The sequence below is a fragment of the Plecotus auritus genome (assembly GCF_963455305.1).
Source record: "Plecotus auritus genome assembly, chromosome: 7".
Classification (NCBI taxonomy): Eukaryota; Metazoa; Chordata; class Mammalia; order Chiroptera; family Vespertilionidae; genus Plecotus; species Plecotus auritus.
Window position 1 is genome coordinate 86,447,036 of NC_137774.1, and position 20,338 is coordinate 86,467,373.

Below are 20,338 nucleotides of genomic sequence, written 5' to 3' on the forward strand. Positions count from 1 at the left end.
CCATCCTTGCAGGCCTGGTCCCTCCCAACTGCCCTCCCCTGCTGGCCATCTTGTGGCGGACATCTTGTGTCCACATGGGGGCAGCCATCTTTGGCCACATGGGGGCAGCCATCTTGTGTGTTGGAGTGACAGGCAATTTGCATATTACTCTTCTATTAGATAGGATAGAGGCCTGGTGCACAGGTGGGGGCCAGCTGGTTTGCCCTGAAGGGTGTCCTGGATCAGGGTGGGGGTTCCCTTGGGGCATGGGGCAGTTTGGGCGAGGGACCTGTGGTGGTTTGCAGGCTGGCCACACCCTCCGGCAACCCAAGCGGAGGCCCTGGTATCTGGGATTTATTTATCTTCTATAATTGAAACTTTGTAGCCTTGAGTGGAGGCCAGGGCTGGCCAGGAAGCTTAGCTTCCTCCATTGCCAGGGAAACCCAAGCCTCTTGCTCGGTCTGTGGCCACAGCCATCTTGGTTGGGTTAATTTGCATACTCACTAATGATTGGCTGGTGGGCGTGGTTGGTGGGCGTAGCAGAGGTACGGTCAATTTGCATGTTTCTCTTTTATTAGTGTAGATAGTTATTTGTGGGGAAATACGTTGAAGTTATATAAATATTCGATCTTCATCAATCTTTCACTCACTAGTGATTCTTGCCTGATTAAATTTTTTTCTGAATCAGTTATTATGGTGGTTATCAAATGATACTTTTTTCTGAATCCATCATTCCTTCTACACATACTGGTATTATGCTGTAAGCAAGAGCCTTTTCTTCATTCATTCACTCACTCATTCATTCAATCGGTATTAACACATGCGTTTCCATTTTATTCAATAGATCATGATCTCTTCCTGCCATTGTTTATTTTGATGTTAGAATTGCCCCCTCGGGCTGGTTTCTGGGTCTTTTTGGTATAATCCCTTCATTAAAAATGATGATCACACAGTACAGACTGTGTAGAAATTTATTTTGCCACTTGACAATAAATTATGAACATTTTGCATGTCATTAAGAGTCTACACAACTATTTTTAGTAATTGTATAGGGTCTATCAAGTATACTTAATACTTCAGCTTTCATAGTGGCTGAGATGGTCCAGGAGAGACCCCTCCCATGTGTGAAGACCCTCATTCTATTAGCCAGGGACAAGCATGTTAACAGAAACAGAGGTGGCACGCCAAGCAAGAGCAAGTCCGGTGTGGTTGGGTATATTTTTTTCCTGTCCACCACCTTGTAACTGCCTGTATAGCTGTTAGAGAGAGGCACTGTCTCCACAGGATGCAAGGATACTTATTGTGGGGATTCCTTTCATATAAAAATTGTCAGCAACCTATATGCCAATCAACTGAAGATGTATATTACATAGTAGTTTAAACAAAGTGGTTATATGGATCAATATGTGTGTATTCATTGTATTATATATAAAAGTACACACACACACGTATGTGAATGCATATGTATTCAGAATAAAGATGAAAAAGTCCAAGGCAACAATATGTATTGAAATCATGATAGTGGCTACTTTTGGAATGGAAGGAGAGGAATAAAATAGAGAAGTGATCTATGAAGAGCTTCAAACAATAATATACTTCCATAAAGCCAATTTAAAAGAAGATCTAAAGTAAATATGGTACAATGCACAGACTTGATAAGCCTGGGTTAGGTAAACACATGTTTATTATATTATTCTCTTTTCTACACTCTTATGTTTGAGGTATTTTATAAGAAATAAAAATTTTTAAAATTATGTATTTTTTATATTTATTGACTTGAGAGAGAGAGAGAGAGAGAGAGAGAGAGAGAGAGAGATTGGTTTGTTGTTCCAGTTATTTATGCATTCATTGGTTGCTTCTTGTATGTGCCCTGACTGAGGATTGAATTGGGCAACCTTAATGTACCCACAACCTCCGAGGGTTGAATGTGTAACCTTAGTGTATGAGAGAAAAGAGAAGTGATAGAGGGAAGTATGGAGAGCAGCACCAAGTGATGCATTGCTAGGTTGGCCATTGTTTCATAAGGTCTCAGCTATGCAGGATGACTCCAGATAGACTGTAGAGAAACACTGTTTGGGGACAGTCTAATGGAGAGACTAGAGAGGAAATTTATTTCTTAACTCTCCTTTATACTCTTTCTGATTGGTCAAAATTGAATTTTCAGACCGTTAACAGCCTGGGGCTCCTGGAATGTGTGTGTCATCTAGTCCATTTGGCTATCACTGAGAAGGCCTGATTGCATCCACAGCGTGGGGCTTCATCCAAACCTAGAAACTATGGAGGAGTGAGAGAGATGCTGGCAATGGCCTCAGGGCTTGGGGCCGAATGGCCCTAAAGGAGTCTGCTTTGAGTCCCCATGCTGGCAACAGCTACAGCAAAACAAGTGGCCCAGGGTATGGGAGATGGATGAAGGCGAGAGAATCTGGATTTCCATTAAATGAGTCTGATACAAATGCAATGGGGTACCTCTTTTGTCTAAAACCAGGGAGGAAATGAGAATGAATTTTGTAGTAGGTAAGTTTACAGGGGGAAGGGGGTAAAAAAAAATGAAAGCCTTTCTGGACTGATAACCTCTTTTTTCCCCTGAAGAGCAATGAGAGGACATCCTTTATTGAGAGTTTGAAGATGGATTTGGGAAGTAGGATTAAGAGTTTGTGGAAAATCATGAAGATCTTGAATAATAACCGTGGAGAAAGGATTGTGTCCAGCTACAGAAGTGGAGAGGCTGCTTGGGAAGCAGAGAACATGCTTAGCAGGAAGCTAGTAGGGGAATTGGAAAGAGAACAGTTGAATTGAAGTGGGCCCCAGGTAACTTGTCTAGTTGGGATGAAAAGGAAAGGAAGACAATGGAGGACTGAGGAATGAAGGTCTCAGAAGGCTGAGGAGCAGCCAGTGGTAGTGACAGCTGGAAAAATGTGAGGTCATAATATGAGAGACCTTAATATTTAGACCTTAATATTTCAGAGCAATGTTGAGTGAGAACAAGGACCAGACTCCTTACAGGGGCATTTCTTGAGTGGAAGGGAGGTGAAAGTGTTTAGAGAAGCAGTGGTTAAGGGTGTTGAAGTCACTTAGAACAGTAGCAAGGTTGTTGTGCTATAAGGTCAAAGCTTAAGGGCATGAGGAGGAGTGGTGAGTAACTTTGGCTCAGCTCTTCACTGGAGGACTAATGCAAATCATTAGGAACTGTTTTCCTGCTGAGTCATCAGGGGAGGCCAATTAGCAAATGGGGTCAGCTTTATCCATGACACTAAACTGAATCATCACCTATAATCTTGAAACTAATTACCATCCATCTTTAAGGATCTTATTCATTTTTCTCCTGAAAAAATTAGTTTCCTGCCATGACCTTCCTCTCCCTAGTTTTCTTAAGTTGTGGGTATTACAGCACTTATCACATACTGTGGTAATTGCCTGTTTGCGTTCCTGTCACTCTCCCCACCTGCCCCATCACTAGGGCTTTAAGGGCAGGGCCAGATCTTGGCTAGCATCTTGTCCTCACACTAATGTGGGCCCTGAAGATCCTGGGTGCTCGGCATGCTGGAAGGAAGAGGGCTGTGGCAGTGTCAGGCAATGAAGAGTCCCCAGGTCACCTTCTGTTTGATGGTTGAAACAAACTCTTTGATTAAGTAATTTCCTACTTTTTTTGCCCTTCTCACTGCCCCCCAAATTACTTAAGATGTTCCTTGTAGAATATTTGGAAAATAATGACCACCCATACTCCTGCCCTTTAGCAATAACCACTATGGAAGATATTTTTACAATCAGACATTTTATTTATTTAATAGATAAAACATTAATGGCACAAACTTCAAAAGTATACAGTAGGCCCCTTCTTCGTGGTTTTTATTTTTCATGGTTTCAGTTACTTTTGGTCAGCTGTGTCTGAATATATTCAATGGAAAATTCTAGAAAAAGAATTTGAAAATATTGAACTGCACCCCATCCTGAGTAGTGTGATAAAATCTCGCACTGTTGTGGCTCCATCCCACCCAGATATGAATCATCCCTTAGTCCAGTGTGTCCACACTGTAGACTCCACGTGCATTAGCCACTTGGTAGCCATCTTGGTTATCATATCAACTGTCTTGGTAGCTCAATGCCTATGTTCAAGTCACCCTTATAGTAGTCTAATGCTACATCACAATGCCTACGTTACTCACCTACTTCATCTCACCGCATGGCCATGTGTCATCTCCCATCATCACAAGAAGAAGGGTCGTACAATACAGTAAGATACTTTGAGAAAGAGACCACATTCACATAACTTTATTACTACATTGCTATAATTGTCCTAATTTATTATTAGTTATTGTTGTTAATTTCTTATTGAGCTGACTTTATAAATTAAACTGTATCATAAGTATGTATGTACAGGGGAAAAACCCCAGCATATAGAGGATTCAGTATATCATCTATGGTTCTAGGCATCCACTGGGTCTTGGAAGGGTCCCCCACAGATAAGGGAGATGGCTAGATTGTGAAAGTGTTCCTCTATTCCTTTCCCTCCTCCCCCACGTGGTTCCCATCCCCAGGAGAATCATAGCTACCTGTTTCTTGTATATTCATCCACTGACAAGCAGGTTTTTATACTAATTTTTTCTTCTTTTGCTGTTTACATGGTGGCATTTGATGCATACTTTTCTGCCTCTTGCTTTTGTCACTTAACATCTTGCAGATCGTTCCACATTAGGATAAAAAGAACATTCTTATTCCTTTTCTAGCTGCATACTCTTTTTAATGTTTTATTATAGAAAATTAAAGTCTAATGAATACCCATTACCTAGCTTTAACTTGTGACTAAGCTTGTTTTACTTATCCCCCATCTGTCAGCCCTCCTCCTCCCTCTATTGTTTTAAAGTACATCTCAGACATTATAGCATTTCACCTGTAATTATTTTAGTATAGACCCACAAAATGATTTAAAAAAACAATACCAGTATCACACCTAACACAACTAACTATAATTCCTTAATGAAATCTGATCTTTCAAAAAATATATAAACAGTGCTGCAACTGAGAGCCTGGTTGTACTTCATCCCATATGTGTGTGAGTTTATCAGTAATATACATTTCTAGAGGTGGAGTCGTTGAGGTAAAGTGGGCATTTGTAATAGAATAGAGATTGCCAAACTGCACTTAAGAGAGATTATACTAATAAATGCTTCTTCCACCAAAGTTTGAGAGGACTGCTTCCTCACAGCTTTATCCACACAGTGTGTTATTGTACTTTTATGTATTTATTTTTTTAATGTGTTTTTATTGACTTTAGAGAGAGAGGAATGGAGAGGGAGAGAGAGATAGAAACATTGATGGGAGAGAATCATCGATTGGCTGCCTCCTGCATGATCCCCATTGTGGGGCATGCAGGAGGCAGCCGATCAATGATTCTCTTTCATCATTGATATTGATTTCTTCTCGAAATCAATACAAATATATTTTATTTTAAAGTAGATTTCTTATCTTTAAAAAAAGTAGGTTGGGGCATATGGTGTAATGTACAGTTGTAACTTAATATTTTCCAAGTATAAACTCACTATTTTTACTCCATTATTTAGTAATCTTTCTTTCCTCCATGGATTGAAATGTGGCCTTTATCACACTGTTCCCCACCATGATCTGAAAATCCACAAGAACGTGCGTAGCCCCTGAGCTTCCTCCTCAACTCCCACCCAGGTTTCCTTCTCTTCAGTAAAGATATGCAGTGGTTTGTGCGGGTGTGTGCATGCCTGTTGGGTGCTCATGTGGACTCATTTAGGATTAAGTTTCTGGGTAGAATTCCTAAAGCAATCCCCCTCTTTTCTGAGTTTCCCTTTTCATATTGGAGAGCTGGACTGGGATCGGTCTGCCTCAGCTGATTTCAGTTTTATTTCTCAAGCTGGGGAGAGTGTGAGGATTTGAAATGGTCTTTTCAAAGGTGCAGACTTATTTTGATGGAAAACCGGCATGTTAAAACAAAATGAGGGAGTTGGCCATTGTAAGCAAATTGCTTCCTATTGATAATGGGCTATTCATGCAGCCTGCAGTGGAGAACAATGTCTTTCATATCCAGGCCCTTTATCAATTATCAGGAAGGCACAATGGAGTAGGCAGTAATGACGTGGGGAGCAAATGGGAGGGCTCTGCAGGAAATGGGGGAGCTGAGGGATGGAGTCTCTTTGCAGGCCTCCCCTGAACGGCTGTGCATCAGTCCACACCTGTGCCTTCTCCTTTGCAGATGCACACTTGGGCTCATGTTGTCTTAAATCTCATCTGGCTGCCTTTCTATCCGCAGCACTCCAGGGTCAATTTTATTTGCAAGGCCATTAGAAACATGACTTGGGCTGTGTTTACGTGTGCTCTTGCATGTGAGTAAAGGAAGGACAAGTTTGCTAAGAGTTACAACTAAAAAATTACTCAGCAGAAGGGGAGTTCTGTTCTGGATTAGAGCCAGTTCTTCCAACTCCCACCATTTGTCATTTTGCCCTGAGTCTCGGTGCCATGAATTATTTGGAAGATGACTTTATGAGAATGTTGTTTTCACAGGCTGAGCTGCCCAAGCAAAATTTCTGCTTGGCGTGGGCAGCAAGGAGTCTTTTGGGCTCTGTTTTAGGCACCAGAGCTGCGTTGGTCTAAAACGCTGCACCCTGGATGAGATAGGAGTGGAGAAGTCAAGCTAAAGATGTGTGACCATCACTGTCCTCTTGTCCCATTGGGGTCAGTGTGTAGGTAAATGCTTGTGGCGGGCAGAATCTGCCTGCTTCTGCCCTCTCCCTGATCTAGAGCAGGGGTTGGTCCAGATGGGGCAGAGGGCAGGGCAGGCAGTGGCTTTGGTCTGGAGGTGCAGCTGGGGGTGTTAGACCTGCAAGGAGTAAATCTGTCACTCAGCAGGTGCTGTGTCCTAAGATGGGTAGGCCTATGGGGGTCCCTCCATGTTGGTGCTTCTGGCCTCCATATTGGTGATAAGTCCACAAAATTACTTTGTTGTCTCAGATGTTAATTATACTCCGATCTTAGGATATTAACATTTACAGCTTAGGAACAGTGTGACTTAATGAAAAATTAATTGTATTGATTATTACCATGTTGTTCACAGATAAATTCCACTCAACTTGCTGCTTGCAGATACATCCAATATTGTCTTATGTGTCAAATGAGATGATCCCTCTTTTCTGTCTTGGGCTATGGGCCTTGTTTTCCCTGAGAAACTACTTGTTGCCACATGAGAAATGGCTGCTTTTATGGAGAAACGCCAGGCTTGTCTCCTTGATGCTGTCCAGTCTGCTGGACCCTGGGATATGGTCCATCTCCTCATAGGACAAACTACCCATCATCCTGCCCTGGAAACAGTCCCAGCCTGGTGTCAAGAAAGTGGCCTCTCCCCACTGCTCCCCTGTCAGGGGAACCCTTCCCTCTGCTCTGAGCATCAGCTCCATCTCAGCCATGTGTGGTCATTTTTTGGGTTCTTCTTTTGGGCCAGGCCCCAGGCTGAATGTGGGTCACTATGGTTCTGGGATTTCCAGACATCACCTGAATTGTCTACCTTGCCTTGAACTCTCCCTTAGTAATCATTTGAGCCTTGAACTTCAGTAACTAACTCCTAAGTGATAACTGGATGAAAGGAATATCTCATGGAGATTGGATTTCTGTGCATAAAAATGATGTGAAATGGAGGATGGTGCTAATTGATACTGCCTTTTTGGAAGGTGTGATATCCTATATAATAAAAGTCTAGCGACCAAACGGCACAATGACCAGAACAACCGGTTGACCAGTCGCTATGATGTGCACTGACCACCAGGGAGCAGATGCTCAATACAGGAGCTGCCCCCTGGTGGTCAGTGTGCTCCCACAGAAGGAGAGCCACTTGGCTGACTGGGATGAGTGGCTGCTCCCACAGTGGGCCCATCCCTGCAGGCCACACTCCCTCACGAATCCCATACACTGGGCCTCTAGTTGTGATATAATAGGAAGTACATATTGATCTTCCCTAGTTCTTGGCCCAGAGCTCCTAAAACCCTTGGACTGTCCGGAGTGATAAGTGTCTTTTGTATACTAATGAGATGACTGGTGACTGGGTCCCTAGATAAATTCAGGATGGGGGCTGGTTGCCAGAAAGATTAAGGCATGATTAGAAAGTTGGAACTTTTAGCCCCATCCCCCTACTTCCAGGGGAGGAAGATTGAGTTCAATCACCAATAGCCAATATTTAATCAGTCATGCTTAAGTGATGGAATCTGCATAAAAACCTTAAATGATGGGGTTTGGGAAGCTTCTTGGCTGGTGAACATATTGAGGTGCTGGGAGGGTGGTGCACTCAGAAAGGATATGGAAGCTCTATGCACTCCCCAATGCCCCATACCCAGCCCTGTGTATTTCTTCCATTTGGCTGTTCCTCATTTGTTATCCTTTATAGTAAACTGGTAAATGTAAGTAAAGAGCTTTCCTGAGTTCTGTGAGCTGTTCCAACAAATTATTGTGGGAACCTCTGACTTTATATGTGTTCTGTAAGAAGAACAGGTGGCTAGAGGGTCTGCACTCACTCTGTAGGGTCTACACTAACTCTGAGTGGGTAGCAACAGAACTTGGTATCCACAGAGCTAGAGAATTAATTGTGTGGGGGAAAACTCACACATTTGGTGTCAGAAGTGCTTGGAGTAGAAACAGATCATAGAGGACAACTCAATGTGCTTTAAAAATGTTCCTGACCCAGCAACATTAGGGTCTGGTAAACAATATGCAAGATTGAAATGACAGTGTGTTAAACAAACAAACAAACAAAAAGGATAAAGAACTATAGAGAATGCATGACCCCAATTTTAGAAAATTTATATGTAAACATTTTGGAATAAAATACCCTAATACATTAACAATGGTTATTGCTGACCTATGCAGTATAGATTTTTTTCTTGATAGATTTTTGGGAGCATTTTTCTTTTAGAATAAGTGTAAGCATAAATTAATGTGTAACCTGAAAAGATATGGCATTCCTGTACAGGTCTAGTTCTAGTCTTTTGAAGGGGCTGTCCTCACCCCGGAGGTCAGGTCCAGAACCCCATAAAGAGGACCACCCCCTTGCTAGATGTCCCTTCCTCTTTCCTCACTCATCACCATGACTTTTTGTCTAGAGACCCACCAGCCGTTCTCACTCTCATACATATCTCAACCTAATGAGTGGTTTTCCTTTCGGCCCTGCCAGGAGCGTGCGGTCCATCATAGGGTGCCCCTGGCTTGTGCTTTTACTGGTGGGGAATTTTTCCAGTAGCTTTAACTGACCTGGCATGCTAACATCAATTCAGCTTGATCTGTTGAGGTGTAAAATTTGGAGACAGATAAACCCTGTCCTAGCTCCTCACCCATACAAGTGCCCCTAGCTTTCAGCTCGCCTCATGCCTCCCTATTTTAGGAATGAAATTATTATTTTTCTTGAGTTGGGATGCTTAGTCTTTATCTGTATAATTTCACCACCTAGTAAGTTATTGAAATGCTTTTCTCTCTGAATGCTAGCGAGGGAAAGAATTGGCTTTATTTTTTAATTCAAATTGTCATTTGGGCCATGAGGTAAGGAAAAGAGGAGTGTGGGGACCCTGCATAAGGCCCTCCAGCCTTGATGTTTAGGCCTTTGAACCGATTTCCAACACTGCCCCCGGCCGGCTCTCAGGGGACCGGGGCTCCGGGTGAGTCTGGGGTGGGAGTTTACGGAGCCCTGCTGCAGCCCGGATTGGAACCTTAGTCACAGATGCAGGGATGCTCTCAGGGAGGGACGGTCACTGCTGCTAGCCTTGTCCTTCGCCAGGCTCCTCCCCACTGGGCCCTCACTTCCAGCCGGGGCTGGAGCCCGTGAACGCAGCCCCTTCCTCCCCTCGCCCGGGGTGCCTCCTGGAAGCCTCTCTGTTGCATTGACTCCAGGCCTCAGCCTCCTTCTAGGTTCTCTCACGCCTCACCTCCTCCCTGAGTGTTTCCCCAGTGTTTCCTAGTTCATCATCTCTCCTCTCACTCCCAGGCACTCGTCTTTTTTTCTCAGGTGAATTTTAATATTTTAAAACCTCCTATAACTTTTTTGTGAAACAAGAGTCAATTTAAATAAACAAATATATACAGAAAGTGCCCCCATCTCAGGGCGGACCCTCTCTGACATGGTTCTTTGGTGTCCTGCTGTAGCATTCTTCAAATCTGAGCCAGGAAGGAGCTCAATACACGTGTTGAAATGGATTCAGTTACACTTCAAACAGCAAGTTGCCTAGGAGTGAGGATTCTTTAACCCTTTAAAGGTGTCCTGAGAAAAACAAGCCAGGTTACACATGTGACTAGTATGCTGCCACCTCTCCCCGCTCCCATCCCTGTGGCCTGTCCCCAGCCAGGGTTATTAGCTGCTGGGGCACTTCTGAGTGTGTGTTACGCCCCGCCTCCTCCTGAGAGCCCTGTCCCCTTCATGTCTGAGCTCTCCCCTCTGTTCCATAATTGCTGGAACCCATTAGTTGTTTTTGTGGACTGATTGATGATGATGAAATTGGAACTCATTCACACTAAGACCTGCACTGGGACCAAACCTGTGTTTTTATGGCAATTGTGGTCATTCTATCCCCATTTTCTTCAAATGCTAGCTGCAGGTGTCCACATGCTCGCTAGATCACCTGCCACCCCTCTTCCCTCCCTGAAAACCTGTGCTTCCTCCTCAACTTTCTCTCAGTTAATGTCCCTGCAACTCACCCCATCAGGCAAACTAGCAACCCCAGCATCAGCCTTAGAGCCTCAGATCCTCCCTAGCCTCTGCGCTGCACGCCTGCCCCCTCCCCGCACGCCTGCCCCCTCCCCAACACTGACCCTCTCTCAGGAAAGCCTCCTGGGCTCTCCCACCAACTCCTGGTTGCTGGGCTCCAAGCTCCTGGCCTGCCCTCAACACTGTGTCAGCCTTCACGTGAGGCCCTGCTTCTCATCGCTTGTCATTCTCATCTTAGCCACCCCGATGCGGAGCCCTCAGTTTAAAAATCAATCTGATCCTTTTTCTTTTTTAAAATTTAAACACAGTGAGGGCTCACTGTGGCCTGCAGTGGGGTTCAGAAACTTTAAAGGCCAGAGTGTAAATATTTTAAGCTTTGTGGACCAAACCATCTCTGCCATCATTTCTCAACTTTATTTGTATAGTACAAAAGCAGTAGACAGTGGACAACAGACAGACACTATGTAAATGTGGTTGTGTTCCAGTAAAACATTATTTACAAATTGCCAACCCCCTGGGCCTTCAGGGTAAAGCTCAGATGGCTCTGAAGGCCCTTTGCCATCTTGCCCTAGTGTACTTCTCCACCCTCGTCTCGGTGTTTCTACACCCACTGTGCAGCTGGTGTGTTAGATGTGCCCATCTTGGCACTTTCTCTCCACTCTGCCTCCTTCCCCTCTCTCTGTGGCCTGAAGATGCCAAACAGTCAAGGGTGACCCTTTCACAGAGCTGTCTCTCTGTCATGCCTTTCACCCCCTGGGGGACTTCCGTGGGATTTTGTGCAGACTTGTGTTACTGAGCTTGTCATCCTGTGTGATGAGTGCCTGGTCACCTCTCTGTCTTTCCAACTAGAATATAAGCTTCATACAGCCTGCAAAGTTTCTTTTGCTTCCTATCTATTGTGGCATAGTATTGGCATATAATAAGTAAATAACAACTTTCCATTGATTAATCATTTCAATATTCATTTCTTGTCTTCCCTAGGGAAGGTGGAAACCCTTCTAAATATTTTGTCATTGGTTCAATGCCTGTCTTATTATTTCTTCTGAAAAAATGACCTCCAAGTTTGTATCTTCTATTTTCTGGTACATTTGTGTTGTTATTTAATAACCGCCTTGCCTAGCCTTGCTGAACTGCGTCTGTCTCCAGTGCTGCAGTTTCTCAATGACGTGCAGCAACGGAATTCATCTTGTGAATAGAGCCATCTCTTTTTGTGCTTTAGGCCTACAGTCTCCCTAAAGACACATTTCTGTGGAGAATAAGCAGGTTTTGCATGTCATGGAGATTGGGATGAGAAACTGTTGTTCTTCGTTACTGATCTAAGTTTGCACATTAGCGCTGTGAATTTCAGCCGAGTCTTCAAAGCCAGACGTGAGCCAGTGAATATTGGCTCTGGCTGAGGTCTGGATTTCATCTGCTGCACACTCTGTTCAGCGGCCTGATGGATGAGTCTGTTCCGTATGCTAGGTGTGCCCTTGCTGTTGTTATTGCTCCAATTGGCTATGTCCCTAGGGTGCATTACAGAACCAAGGCCTGGTGCTTAGAGGGCACTGGGTCAGGATACAGATGGTACCAGTGGTGGCTGTGGATACCTTTAAGAAAATAGCCTTGCACCCTGGCCGGTGTGGCTCAGATAGGTGAGCATCGTCCTGTGCATCCAAAGGCTGCTGGTTCAATTCGTGGTCAGGGCATATACCCAAGTTATGGGTTCCATCTCTGGTAGCGGGCGTGCAGGAGGTAGCCAATAAATGTTTCTCTGTCTCTCTCCCTCTCTCAGTAAAAATCAATAAACTATTCTTTAAAAAGAAAAGAAAAGGAAAGAAAAGAAAAGAAAGGAAAACAGACTTGCAGGCGTAATGAGAAGTAATCTCTTGTGCTCTAGAGCAGGACCATGTCCCGCACGGGCCTTGTTTGGCTCCAGACTGTCACATCCCTCCAGGGAGGAGAAGCCTGGATCCCTGTGGGAATGCGGATTTGATTCTGAGAAAGTCCATGTGCAGAGAACGGATTTCTTTTCTCAGAAGATGTGTCTTCATGTGTTCCCTTTCACACAGGGACTGTTGGGCAGGCTCTGATCCCCATCGCAGATGCCCCTTCTGGGAGTGGGGGTGGACATGCTGGTGCCTGCTGTGCATGTGTCGCGTGAGCCTGAAACTGAACTGAAAACCAAATGCACAGCACGCTTGCTCACGGGACGTTAGCCCAAAGAGGGGATGTATTCCAGTGGAAAGCACACCACATTACTGGGTTCTTTCTGAAAACTCGATCTGTGCTTCCCACTTCCCAGTGGGAGAGCGGCCAGAGCCCCTCCGTGCTGTGAGCAGGCCGCCTGTGCCGGAGGCAGTGGGACCTGGCCTGCTCCAGTGTCTCCGCTGGTTTTATGGGCATATTTCTCACACCCTGTTCTCTATTAAAAATAAAATGAGGCACACATCACATGCTCAGACTGCAAGACCCATTTCCTCCTAATAAGCTTCTCGTTTGGCTGGGCTTCCCTTACACTAACTCTCCAGAGGCGCCCATTATGGATTTCTAGTTTTGTACTTTTTTTTTTTTTTTTTTAACTCTCTGATATTTTGAAAGAAATGAAGTTAGTGAGCTTTATTCTGGAAGCTAGGAGCATATATTCTATGCAAACAGTGGAGGAAGGCTTTGTCCCCTTACCTGGGGGCCACAGAAAACAAAACTCTGAGCCAATATGTGCCCGCCTGCCCTGTGCTGGGCTGGGACAGGGCCTCCTGACTGTTACACACTGCAGATGGGACCAACCACGGGGTTTCGAGGCCTGGAAGGAGCATGTCCCTTCACAGCAGGGTAGTGCTGGGGTGACCCCTTCTTTGGTCTGCCTTATCAAATCCGGGAGCCTCAGGGTGAGGCAACTCTGGGAGTAGCCCAAGAGCTGGGTGGGGATCTGCAGGCACACACGCCAAGGCCTTCATTTCCAGATCAAGTTCTCCAATACCCGCAACCAGGCCCCTCTGGGGTGTCCAGTGTAAGGACACAGGCTCATTAATCGGAAAGGTCTAGAGCAGGGGTCCTCAAACTTTTTAAACAGGGGGCCAGTTCACTGTCCCTCAGACCATTGGAGGGCCGGACTATAGTTTTTAAAAAAAAACTATGAACAAATTCCTATGCGCACTGCAGGCCCGGGACGAGTCGGCTGCTAAGCAGGACAGGCAGCGGCACCCGGCGGGCCAGATAAATGTCCTCGGCGGGTCGCATGTGGCCCGCAAGCCGTAGTTTGAGGACACCTGGTCTACAGCATGTAGGGGGAGCACAGGAATGAGGCCCCGTCCTGTCAACAGGAGGACATCACCTTTTCTGAGTGATAGCAACAGCCCAGAGCGTGCAGGCTGGAATCTGAGGGATGGGAAGTGGAGATGGTGTCTGGGGAAGGGAGTGGTCCCGAGGACCCGGGGCAGGGCTCTGCCTGCAGCTGACCCTCCAGCTGGCTCAGCTGGCACCCTGGCCTTTTCTGTGATCTCCAGGTAGAGCCTTTGCCATCATCTGACATTTTCTACTGTTGCATAATACAAATCAGCCCCACGTAAAACCCTGCTATAAAAGCCAGAAGGAGACCCAGCCCAACCTATTTTTCAGATGGGGAAACCGATGGGGGCAGAGACTGTTTCAGTTTGCAGGGTAGAGCGGGGCAGGCTTCCTCCTGTGCTCACTCCCACCTCAGGGACCCAGTCTCCACATCCTTCTGCCCTTGGTGTCTGGGATCTGGGCTCAGGTGAGGCCGTGGTCTCTGCCACAGTGTCCTTGAGTACCGTGTGCCATGACCGCAAGCTGAGCAGCAGCACTAAGCTCTTCTCAGGCCGCCAAGGACTTGGTAGGAAAACATAATGGCCCCTTTAGGTAATCTTGGGCATGTTTTGTTGATGAGAAAGTGTGAAAGTGCAGACAAACCCCTTGATTCAGAATTTGGAGTGGACTGAAGTTTTTTTCTATATAGTCAATGGAAAAATGAGCATTTGAACAACAGATTTATAGGGCATGAAAGAGAACACAGCTTCCTATTCTTCTCTTAAACATTTTAACAATGTCCACTGATCTACAGAAAGGAGGGCTTAGGGATCCTCGTAGCTAACTCATTTTACACATGAGCAAACTGAGGCCTCAGGCTTTGGCTGCCAACACTTAATTAGCTAATCCACCTGGCCAGGAGCCGAGGGTCTTGCCTCACTGGCTGGTCTTGTCTCTGCTGGAGCCCACATTTATTTGCAGAAAGCATTCAGCGTCCTGAATTGGTATTGATGATGGATTTGCTACCAATGTACAATCCTAATTTATTCAGACCCACCATCCATTGAACAGCCGTCTGTCTAGCGCCTCCTTCTGAGTGTGGGTGGGAACATACAAAGATGAATGAAGTGTATGAAGAGCTTAGAGGAGAAGCCCTGGTTTCTACACCAGTCATCTTATTTCTAGATAGGTCATCTACATGTCATGTGAAAGTAATGAACGACCTACTGAATGGTTGACAGAAAGGGAGATGACTTTGACAGTAGTGAGCAAAGATGTTTTTGTGGGTTCCACAGCTTGTCCTTGTAGGACTAATTTGATTTGGCAGGTAAAGAGGAAGGCAGGTTGTGTCAGGTGAAAGAACTGGGTCGGATAGTGCAGCAGTCTGAAAAACAGCCCGTTCCCCCCCCCCCCCCCCCCCCCGCCAAGTATCAGGTGCTCATCCCGGGAACCTGTAAATGCTACCTTGGCAAAAGGGTTTTTGCAGATGTAATTAAGTTAAGGATCTTCAGATGGGGAGATTATCCTGCATTGTCTGGTGATCCCTAAATGCAAACATAAGGGTCCTCATCAGAGAGAGGCAGAGAGAGATCACAGACAGAAGAGGAGAAGGCAATGTGACCACAGAGGCAGATAATGGAGTGATGGGGCCACAAGGCAAGGAATGCTGCAGCCACTGGAAGGCGGAAGGAGGCAAAAACAAATTCCCCCCTAGAGCCTCCAGTGTCCCTGTCCACATCTTGACTTTGGTCCAAAGACACCGATTCTAGACTTCTGGCCTTCAGAGTGAGATAAATTTCTGTTTTTTAAGCCATCAAATTGTGTTCCAGAAGCCACAGGAAATTAATGTAAATAGGAAAGGGCGGAGCCTGTTTAGGAAAGGGAGTGGTTCAAGGTATCTGCTGGGAGCAAGTCAGATATTTAGAAAAGTGGTAACTAAATGGATTAGGGCCAAGTGTCCTGTAATAGTTTCAAGAGTTCCTGCAAGTTTCTGTGTGGCTCTGACCTTCCTGACTGGAGTGTCAGGCTCTGAAGGAGCACCAGGACACCCAGCAGGTGCTGGTTATTTCTCTGTGGTACAGACAGCCAATAATTGTTGAATGACATACAAAGGTTGGCAGCTGCCCTACCTGGGTTTGCACTGGGTTTACTGATGAAAAATCAAAGCTGGCCGAGTCTGGTGCTCAGAGACGATGGATGGATGAATGTCTCATCTTCAGACTGTGATCTCGAATTCATGTCATGCCTCACAGGGTTGTGATGTGTTAGGAAATGCTCAGCCAACCCAGAACTAGTGCCACAGGGGCTCTGGAGGGAGGGACTCTGGGTGGAAAGCAGAGCAAATCCGGTGGGGGTAGGAGGATAGGAGACCACCTGCCAGAGTGAAATGGCCTTGTTGATAGCAGAGTCAAATTCTCTGCCAGCCCCAGTGAATGTGATTAAAGATGGGTTTGTTTTTCTTTTGGTTTTTATGACACTCCTATCGATCTGAAGTTGCTTATAGGCATAAAACAACTGTAAATTACAGGAATGAAATAAAAACAGCAGGATACTTAACTACTATCCTACTATGAGGTTGAGAACCTCTCTGCACAGCTCCTGCAGCAGCAGGGAGCTGGGGTGTAAGTCTGTATAGGAATCTCATTCCCCTTTCCTCCTGATGGCCAAGGTTAAGAGGCAGATTTTCTCCTCACAGATGAAACCTCATCTTCATCCTTGCTCAGGAGGTGTCTTTGGTTAACGTGACTCTCTGCTGGGACCACTGTCTGTGTACCTACTACAGTGTTTTAGGATGCTCAGGGCCAGTTACCTCCTGTCCAAAGCTCTTTTCTTTCCTCCCCGCCCCTTCTGTCCCCTTTTCCCTCCTATCCCTTTTTTCCTTTCGTTTTCTCTTTCTTCCTTTTTTTTGGTTCCTCTTTTGGCCATTCTTTTGTTGAAGTAAAGGGTTTTGACATGTCACTATCTGTAAAATAGTTAGGAATTTTCAGTAGACAATCACCAATAATTTCAATGCTATAGACCAAACTGCGTGACCATTGGACTTTCTTTGCTTTCTCCTTGTAGAAATCCGAGAGGCCTTTCGGGTTCTGGACCGAGATGGGAATGGCTTCATCTCCAAGCAGGAGCTGGGAATGGCCATGCGCTCTCTGGGGTACATGCCGAGTGAGGTGGAGCTGGCCATCATCATGCAGCGCCTGGACATGGACGGTGAGACCCAGGCCAGCAGCCTCTCCCCAGATGAGCCTCCACTCATTAGCGATACTTTTGATTTAAAGGACCCTGCACTTGGAGTCAAAAGACGTGGGTTTATGTCTTGGTTAACATTTGAGGAGAAGAAACTTGGACTAGATCATTCCATTCAGCTCTAGGCGCCTGCAGAGCTAGTTCTGGGGCCACGAGAGGGATCAGGGTGAGGGAGGTCTGGTTGGCAAAGCAGTGAGAACAAGGTTGTTTTGTGTATGTGTGTTTTAAACAGCTTTATTGAGATAGAATTCACACATCATAAAATTCACCCATTTAACCTGTGGCACAAATTTGTGCAACCAATGCTATAATCAATTTTATAACATTTCACCACTCCAAAAAGAAGCCCTGTGCTTCTTAGCCATCACCCCAACCCCTCAGCCCCCCTCGGCCCCCCTCACCCTTAGGCAACCACTAACCTGCTTTCGATCTTTCTGGGTTTGCCACTTCTGGACATTGCACACAAATGGAGCCGTGCAGCATGTGGGCCTTTGTAACCGGCTTCTTTTGCTTCTCATAATGCTCGCAAGTTCATCCATGTTGCAGCACCTGTCAGTACTTCATTTGTCTCTTTTATGGCCAAATCGTATTTTATTGTGTGGTTATAACAGCTTCTTTTCGCTCTGTTTTACATACTGGGGGAAAAGAGTTTCATTGCATTAGATAATCTTTAAGTCCCCCCCACCCCCACCACACACACACACACACACACACACACACACACACACACACTAAAATCCTTCAAGTCTATCCCAAACTAGTGTGACCCTCCTGACATTTATATCCTGCCTGGGCTGAATGTCCAAGGAGGAGCCTTCTTATTTACTTATTTCTTGTTAATTCATATACTTACCCGCTCTGAAAAGCAGCTTCATTCCAAGGCATAAGGGGTGCATAGTGGTGGACTGTTGGGACTCTTGGTAGAACATGAAGTATAGACCAAGTGAAAGAAAGCAGAGAAGGGGCCCAAGAAGTCTTTCTGAACCAAGGCCATTGTAGGGAGATGTTTGCTTGGGCTGCAGGCTAATTGGAAGAATGGGGCTCTCTGCTAGTATCCTGTAGAACTTGGAAGATTGACAGTTGGGTGACCATATGGTGAGTGAACCACAGCACCGGCCTCCAGGTGTAATGGTGGACATTCCTTTTCCAGTTCAGGACAGAGATGCTATATCAGGATGTTCGGTTGTGTGAGCAGACCAAGCCTTGTCCTTGTAGCCTTGATGGATTGTGAATTGTCTTGCCTTTGCAGGCTTGACTGGACCTTTCTTGAATTTTAGAAGTATTTCTGAAAAGCTCAAACAAAGCACATATTGTATAGCAAAATCGCTTTCCCATTGACTCCCATCATTATTTCAGAGATACATTTCCAGAAAAAAAGTTTTCTCTTTAAAATAATAAACATTTTAATGTATACATCTGTATATGGAACTAAGGTTTTGTGCTTTAAAAGAATATCCTATATAATAAAAGGGTAATATGCAAATCGACCGAACAGCAGAACGACCGGTCGCTATGACGTGCACTGACCACCGGGGGACAGATGCTCAATGCAGGAGCTGCCCCCTGGTGGTCAGTGTGCTCCCACAGGGGAAGCACTGCTCAGCCAGAACCCTGAGCCAGGCTCACAGCTGGCCAGCATAGTGGCCATGGCAGCAGTGCTAAGGATGTCGCAGGCCAGGCTGAGGGGACCCTCCCCACCCCCCCACGAGTGCACGAATGTCGTGCACCGGGTCTCTAGTGTGTGTGTGTGTGTGTGTATATCTATCTATCTATCTATCTATCTATCTATATTTGACAGTATTACAGATGTCTCCCGTTTTTCCCCTTCTTTTGCCCCCGTCCACCAGCTTCTACCTCCTCCCTCTCCCACAGGCCTTCACCACACTATTGTCCATGGGCTATGAATATCCTATATAATAAAAGCGCAATATGCTAAGTGGCTGGTTGTCTGTTCAACCAATCAAAGCATAATATGCTAATGATATGCTAAGGCTGCTCAACCGCTCGCTATGGCATGCACTAACCACCAGGGGGCAGATGCTCCGACCGGTAGGTTAGCTTGCTGCTGGGGTCCGGCCGATTGGGACTGAGTAAGATAGGCTGGACATGCCCTGGAGCCCTCCTGTGGTCCCTCCCTGGCTGGCCAACCTCCCGCATTCCTCCCTGGCCCCGATCGTGCACCTGTGGGGGGCCCTCAGCCAGGCTTGTGCCCTGTGCAATCCGGGACCCCTCAGGGGATGTTGGAGAGCTGGTTTCAGCCTGATCCTGCAGGCCAGGCTGAGGGACCCCACTGGTGCACAAATTTGTGCACCAGGCCTCTAGTAAGTATATAAGTTCTTTGAAGTTTTGTGCTTTAATTCTCCCCACAACTAGTATAATAAAACCTAGTCAAATGGACTAAAAGCAAATGGAATTAGAAACATTTAATAAAAAACAAGCTGGAGCTATTGTTGGAGAGTAACTCTTAGGAAACTGACGGGTCTTCATCAAAGTCAATCCTTGTTCTTTGTATATTCACTCAATGTTCCCCCGCTTATGGGGAATTTTTACATTATTCTAAATCTTCCCTGATTCCTTGAGGCCTTCGAGTCCCGCGGGATCTCATGCGATGGTTCTTCAAGGGGCTCATCAGGACTCAGGCAAATGCTCTGTATGGGATTCAATTTAAGAGACTTCATATTTCACCAGGTGTTTTTTTTTGTTTTGTTGTTTTTTTTGCAACTTATACTCAGCCACCAGTGCCCGAAGGCAGAATTTATAAGCAAATCTTGCAGAGAATTTCTCTTCGTTCCTTTAACAAAAGCCCAAGTCATTTGCTATTTCACGGTGACCACATCAGGTAAAATCGCATTTATTTACTTTTGAAGCACAGCTTTCTCGAAATTCTGTTGCCTACAAAAGACTTAATACAGAACATCTGAAAACAGTGCTATAGTGTAGGCAGAGGAATTGCCGACACAATTTATTAAATTCCTCTGAATGTAAAGAGCTAAGTGAAAAATGCCCAGTCTGAGGCTGAAATGTGGGTCTTTACATGGTTTGTAAATGATGCTGATAAGTGAAATTTCTGGGGTACCAGGTTCTGAATGGTGCTTTTCAGTGTCTTTCTTTTAATGGGGTCTTTTGAGCTGTTCTATGTTTTAAAAAGTCAGGTTCTAATTATATCCTTCC

At 45.5% G+C, this 20,338-nt stretch overlaps 1 protein-coding gene across 7 annotated transcripts in view; it reads left to right on the forward strand.

Annotated features, from left to right (window-relative positions):
• CALN1 (calneuron 1) overlaps positions 1 to 20,338 on the forward strand; it is a 440,008-nt gene that overhangs the window by 222,794 nt on the left and 196,876 nt on the right. For 4 of the 7 annotated variants that reach the window (XM_080679981.1, XM_080679985.1, XM_080679980.1 and 1 more), the window contains one exon: positions 16,988 to 17,131. In XM_080679981.1, coding sequence (XP_080536107.1) covers positions 16,988 to 17,131 — 144 coding nt within the window. Of the gene's footprint in view, positions 1 to 16,987; positions 17,225 to 20,338 lie in introns of all 7 variants that reach the window. The other 3 variants (XM_080679983.1, XM_080679979.1, XM_080679982.1) reach the window with 1 other exon arrangement.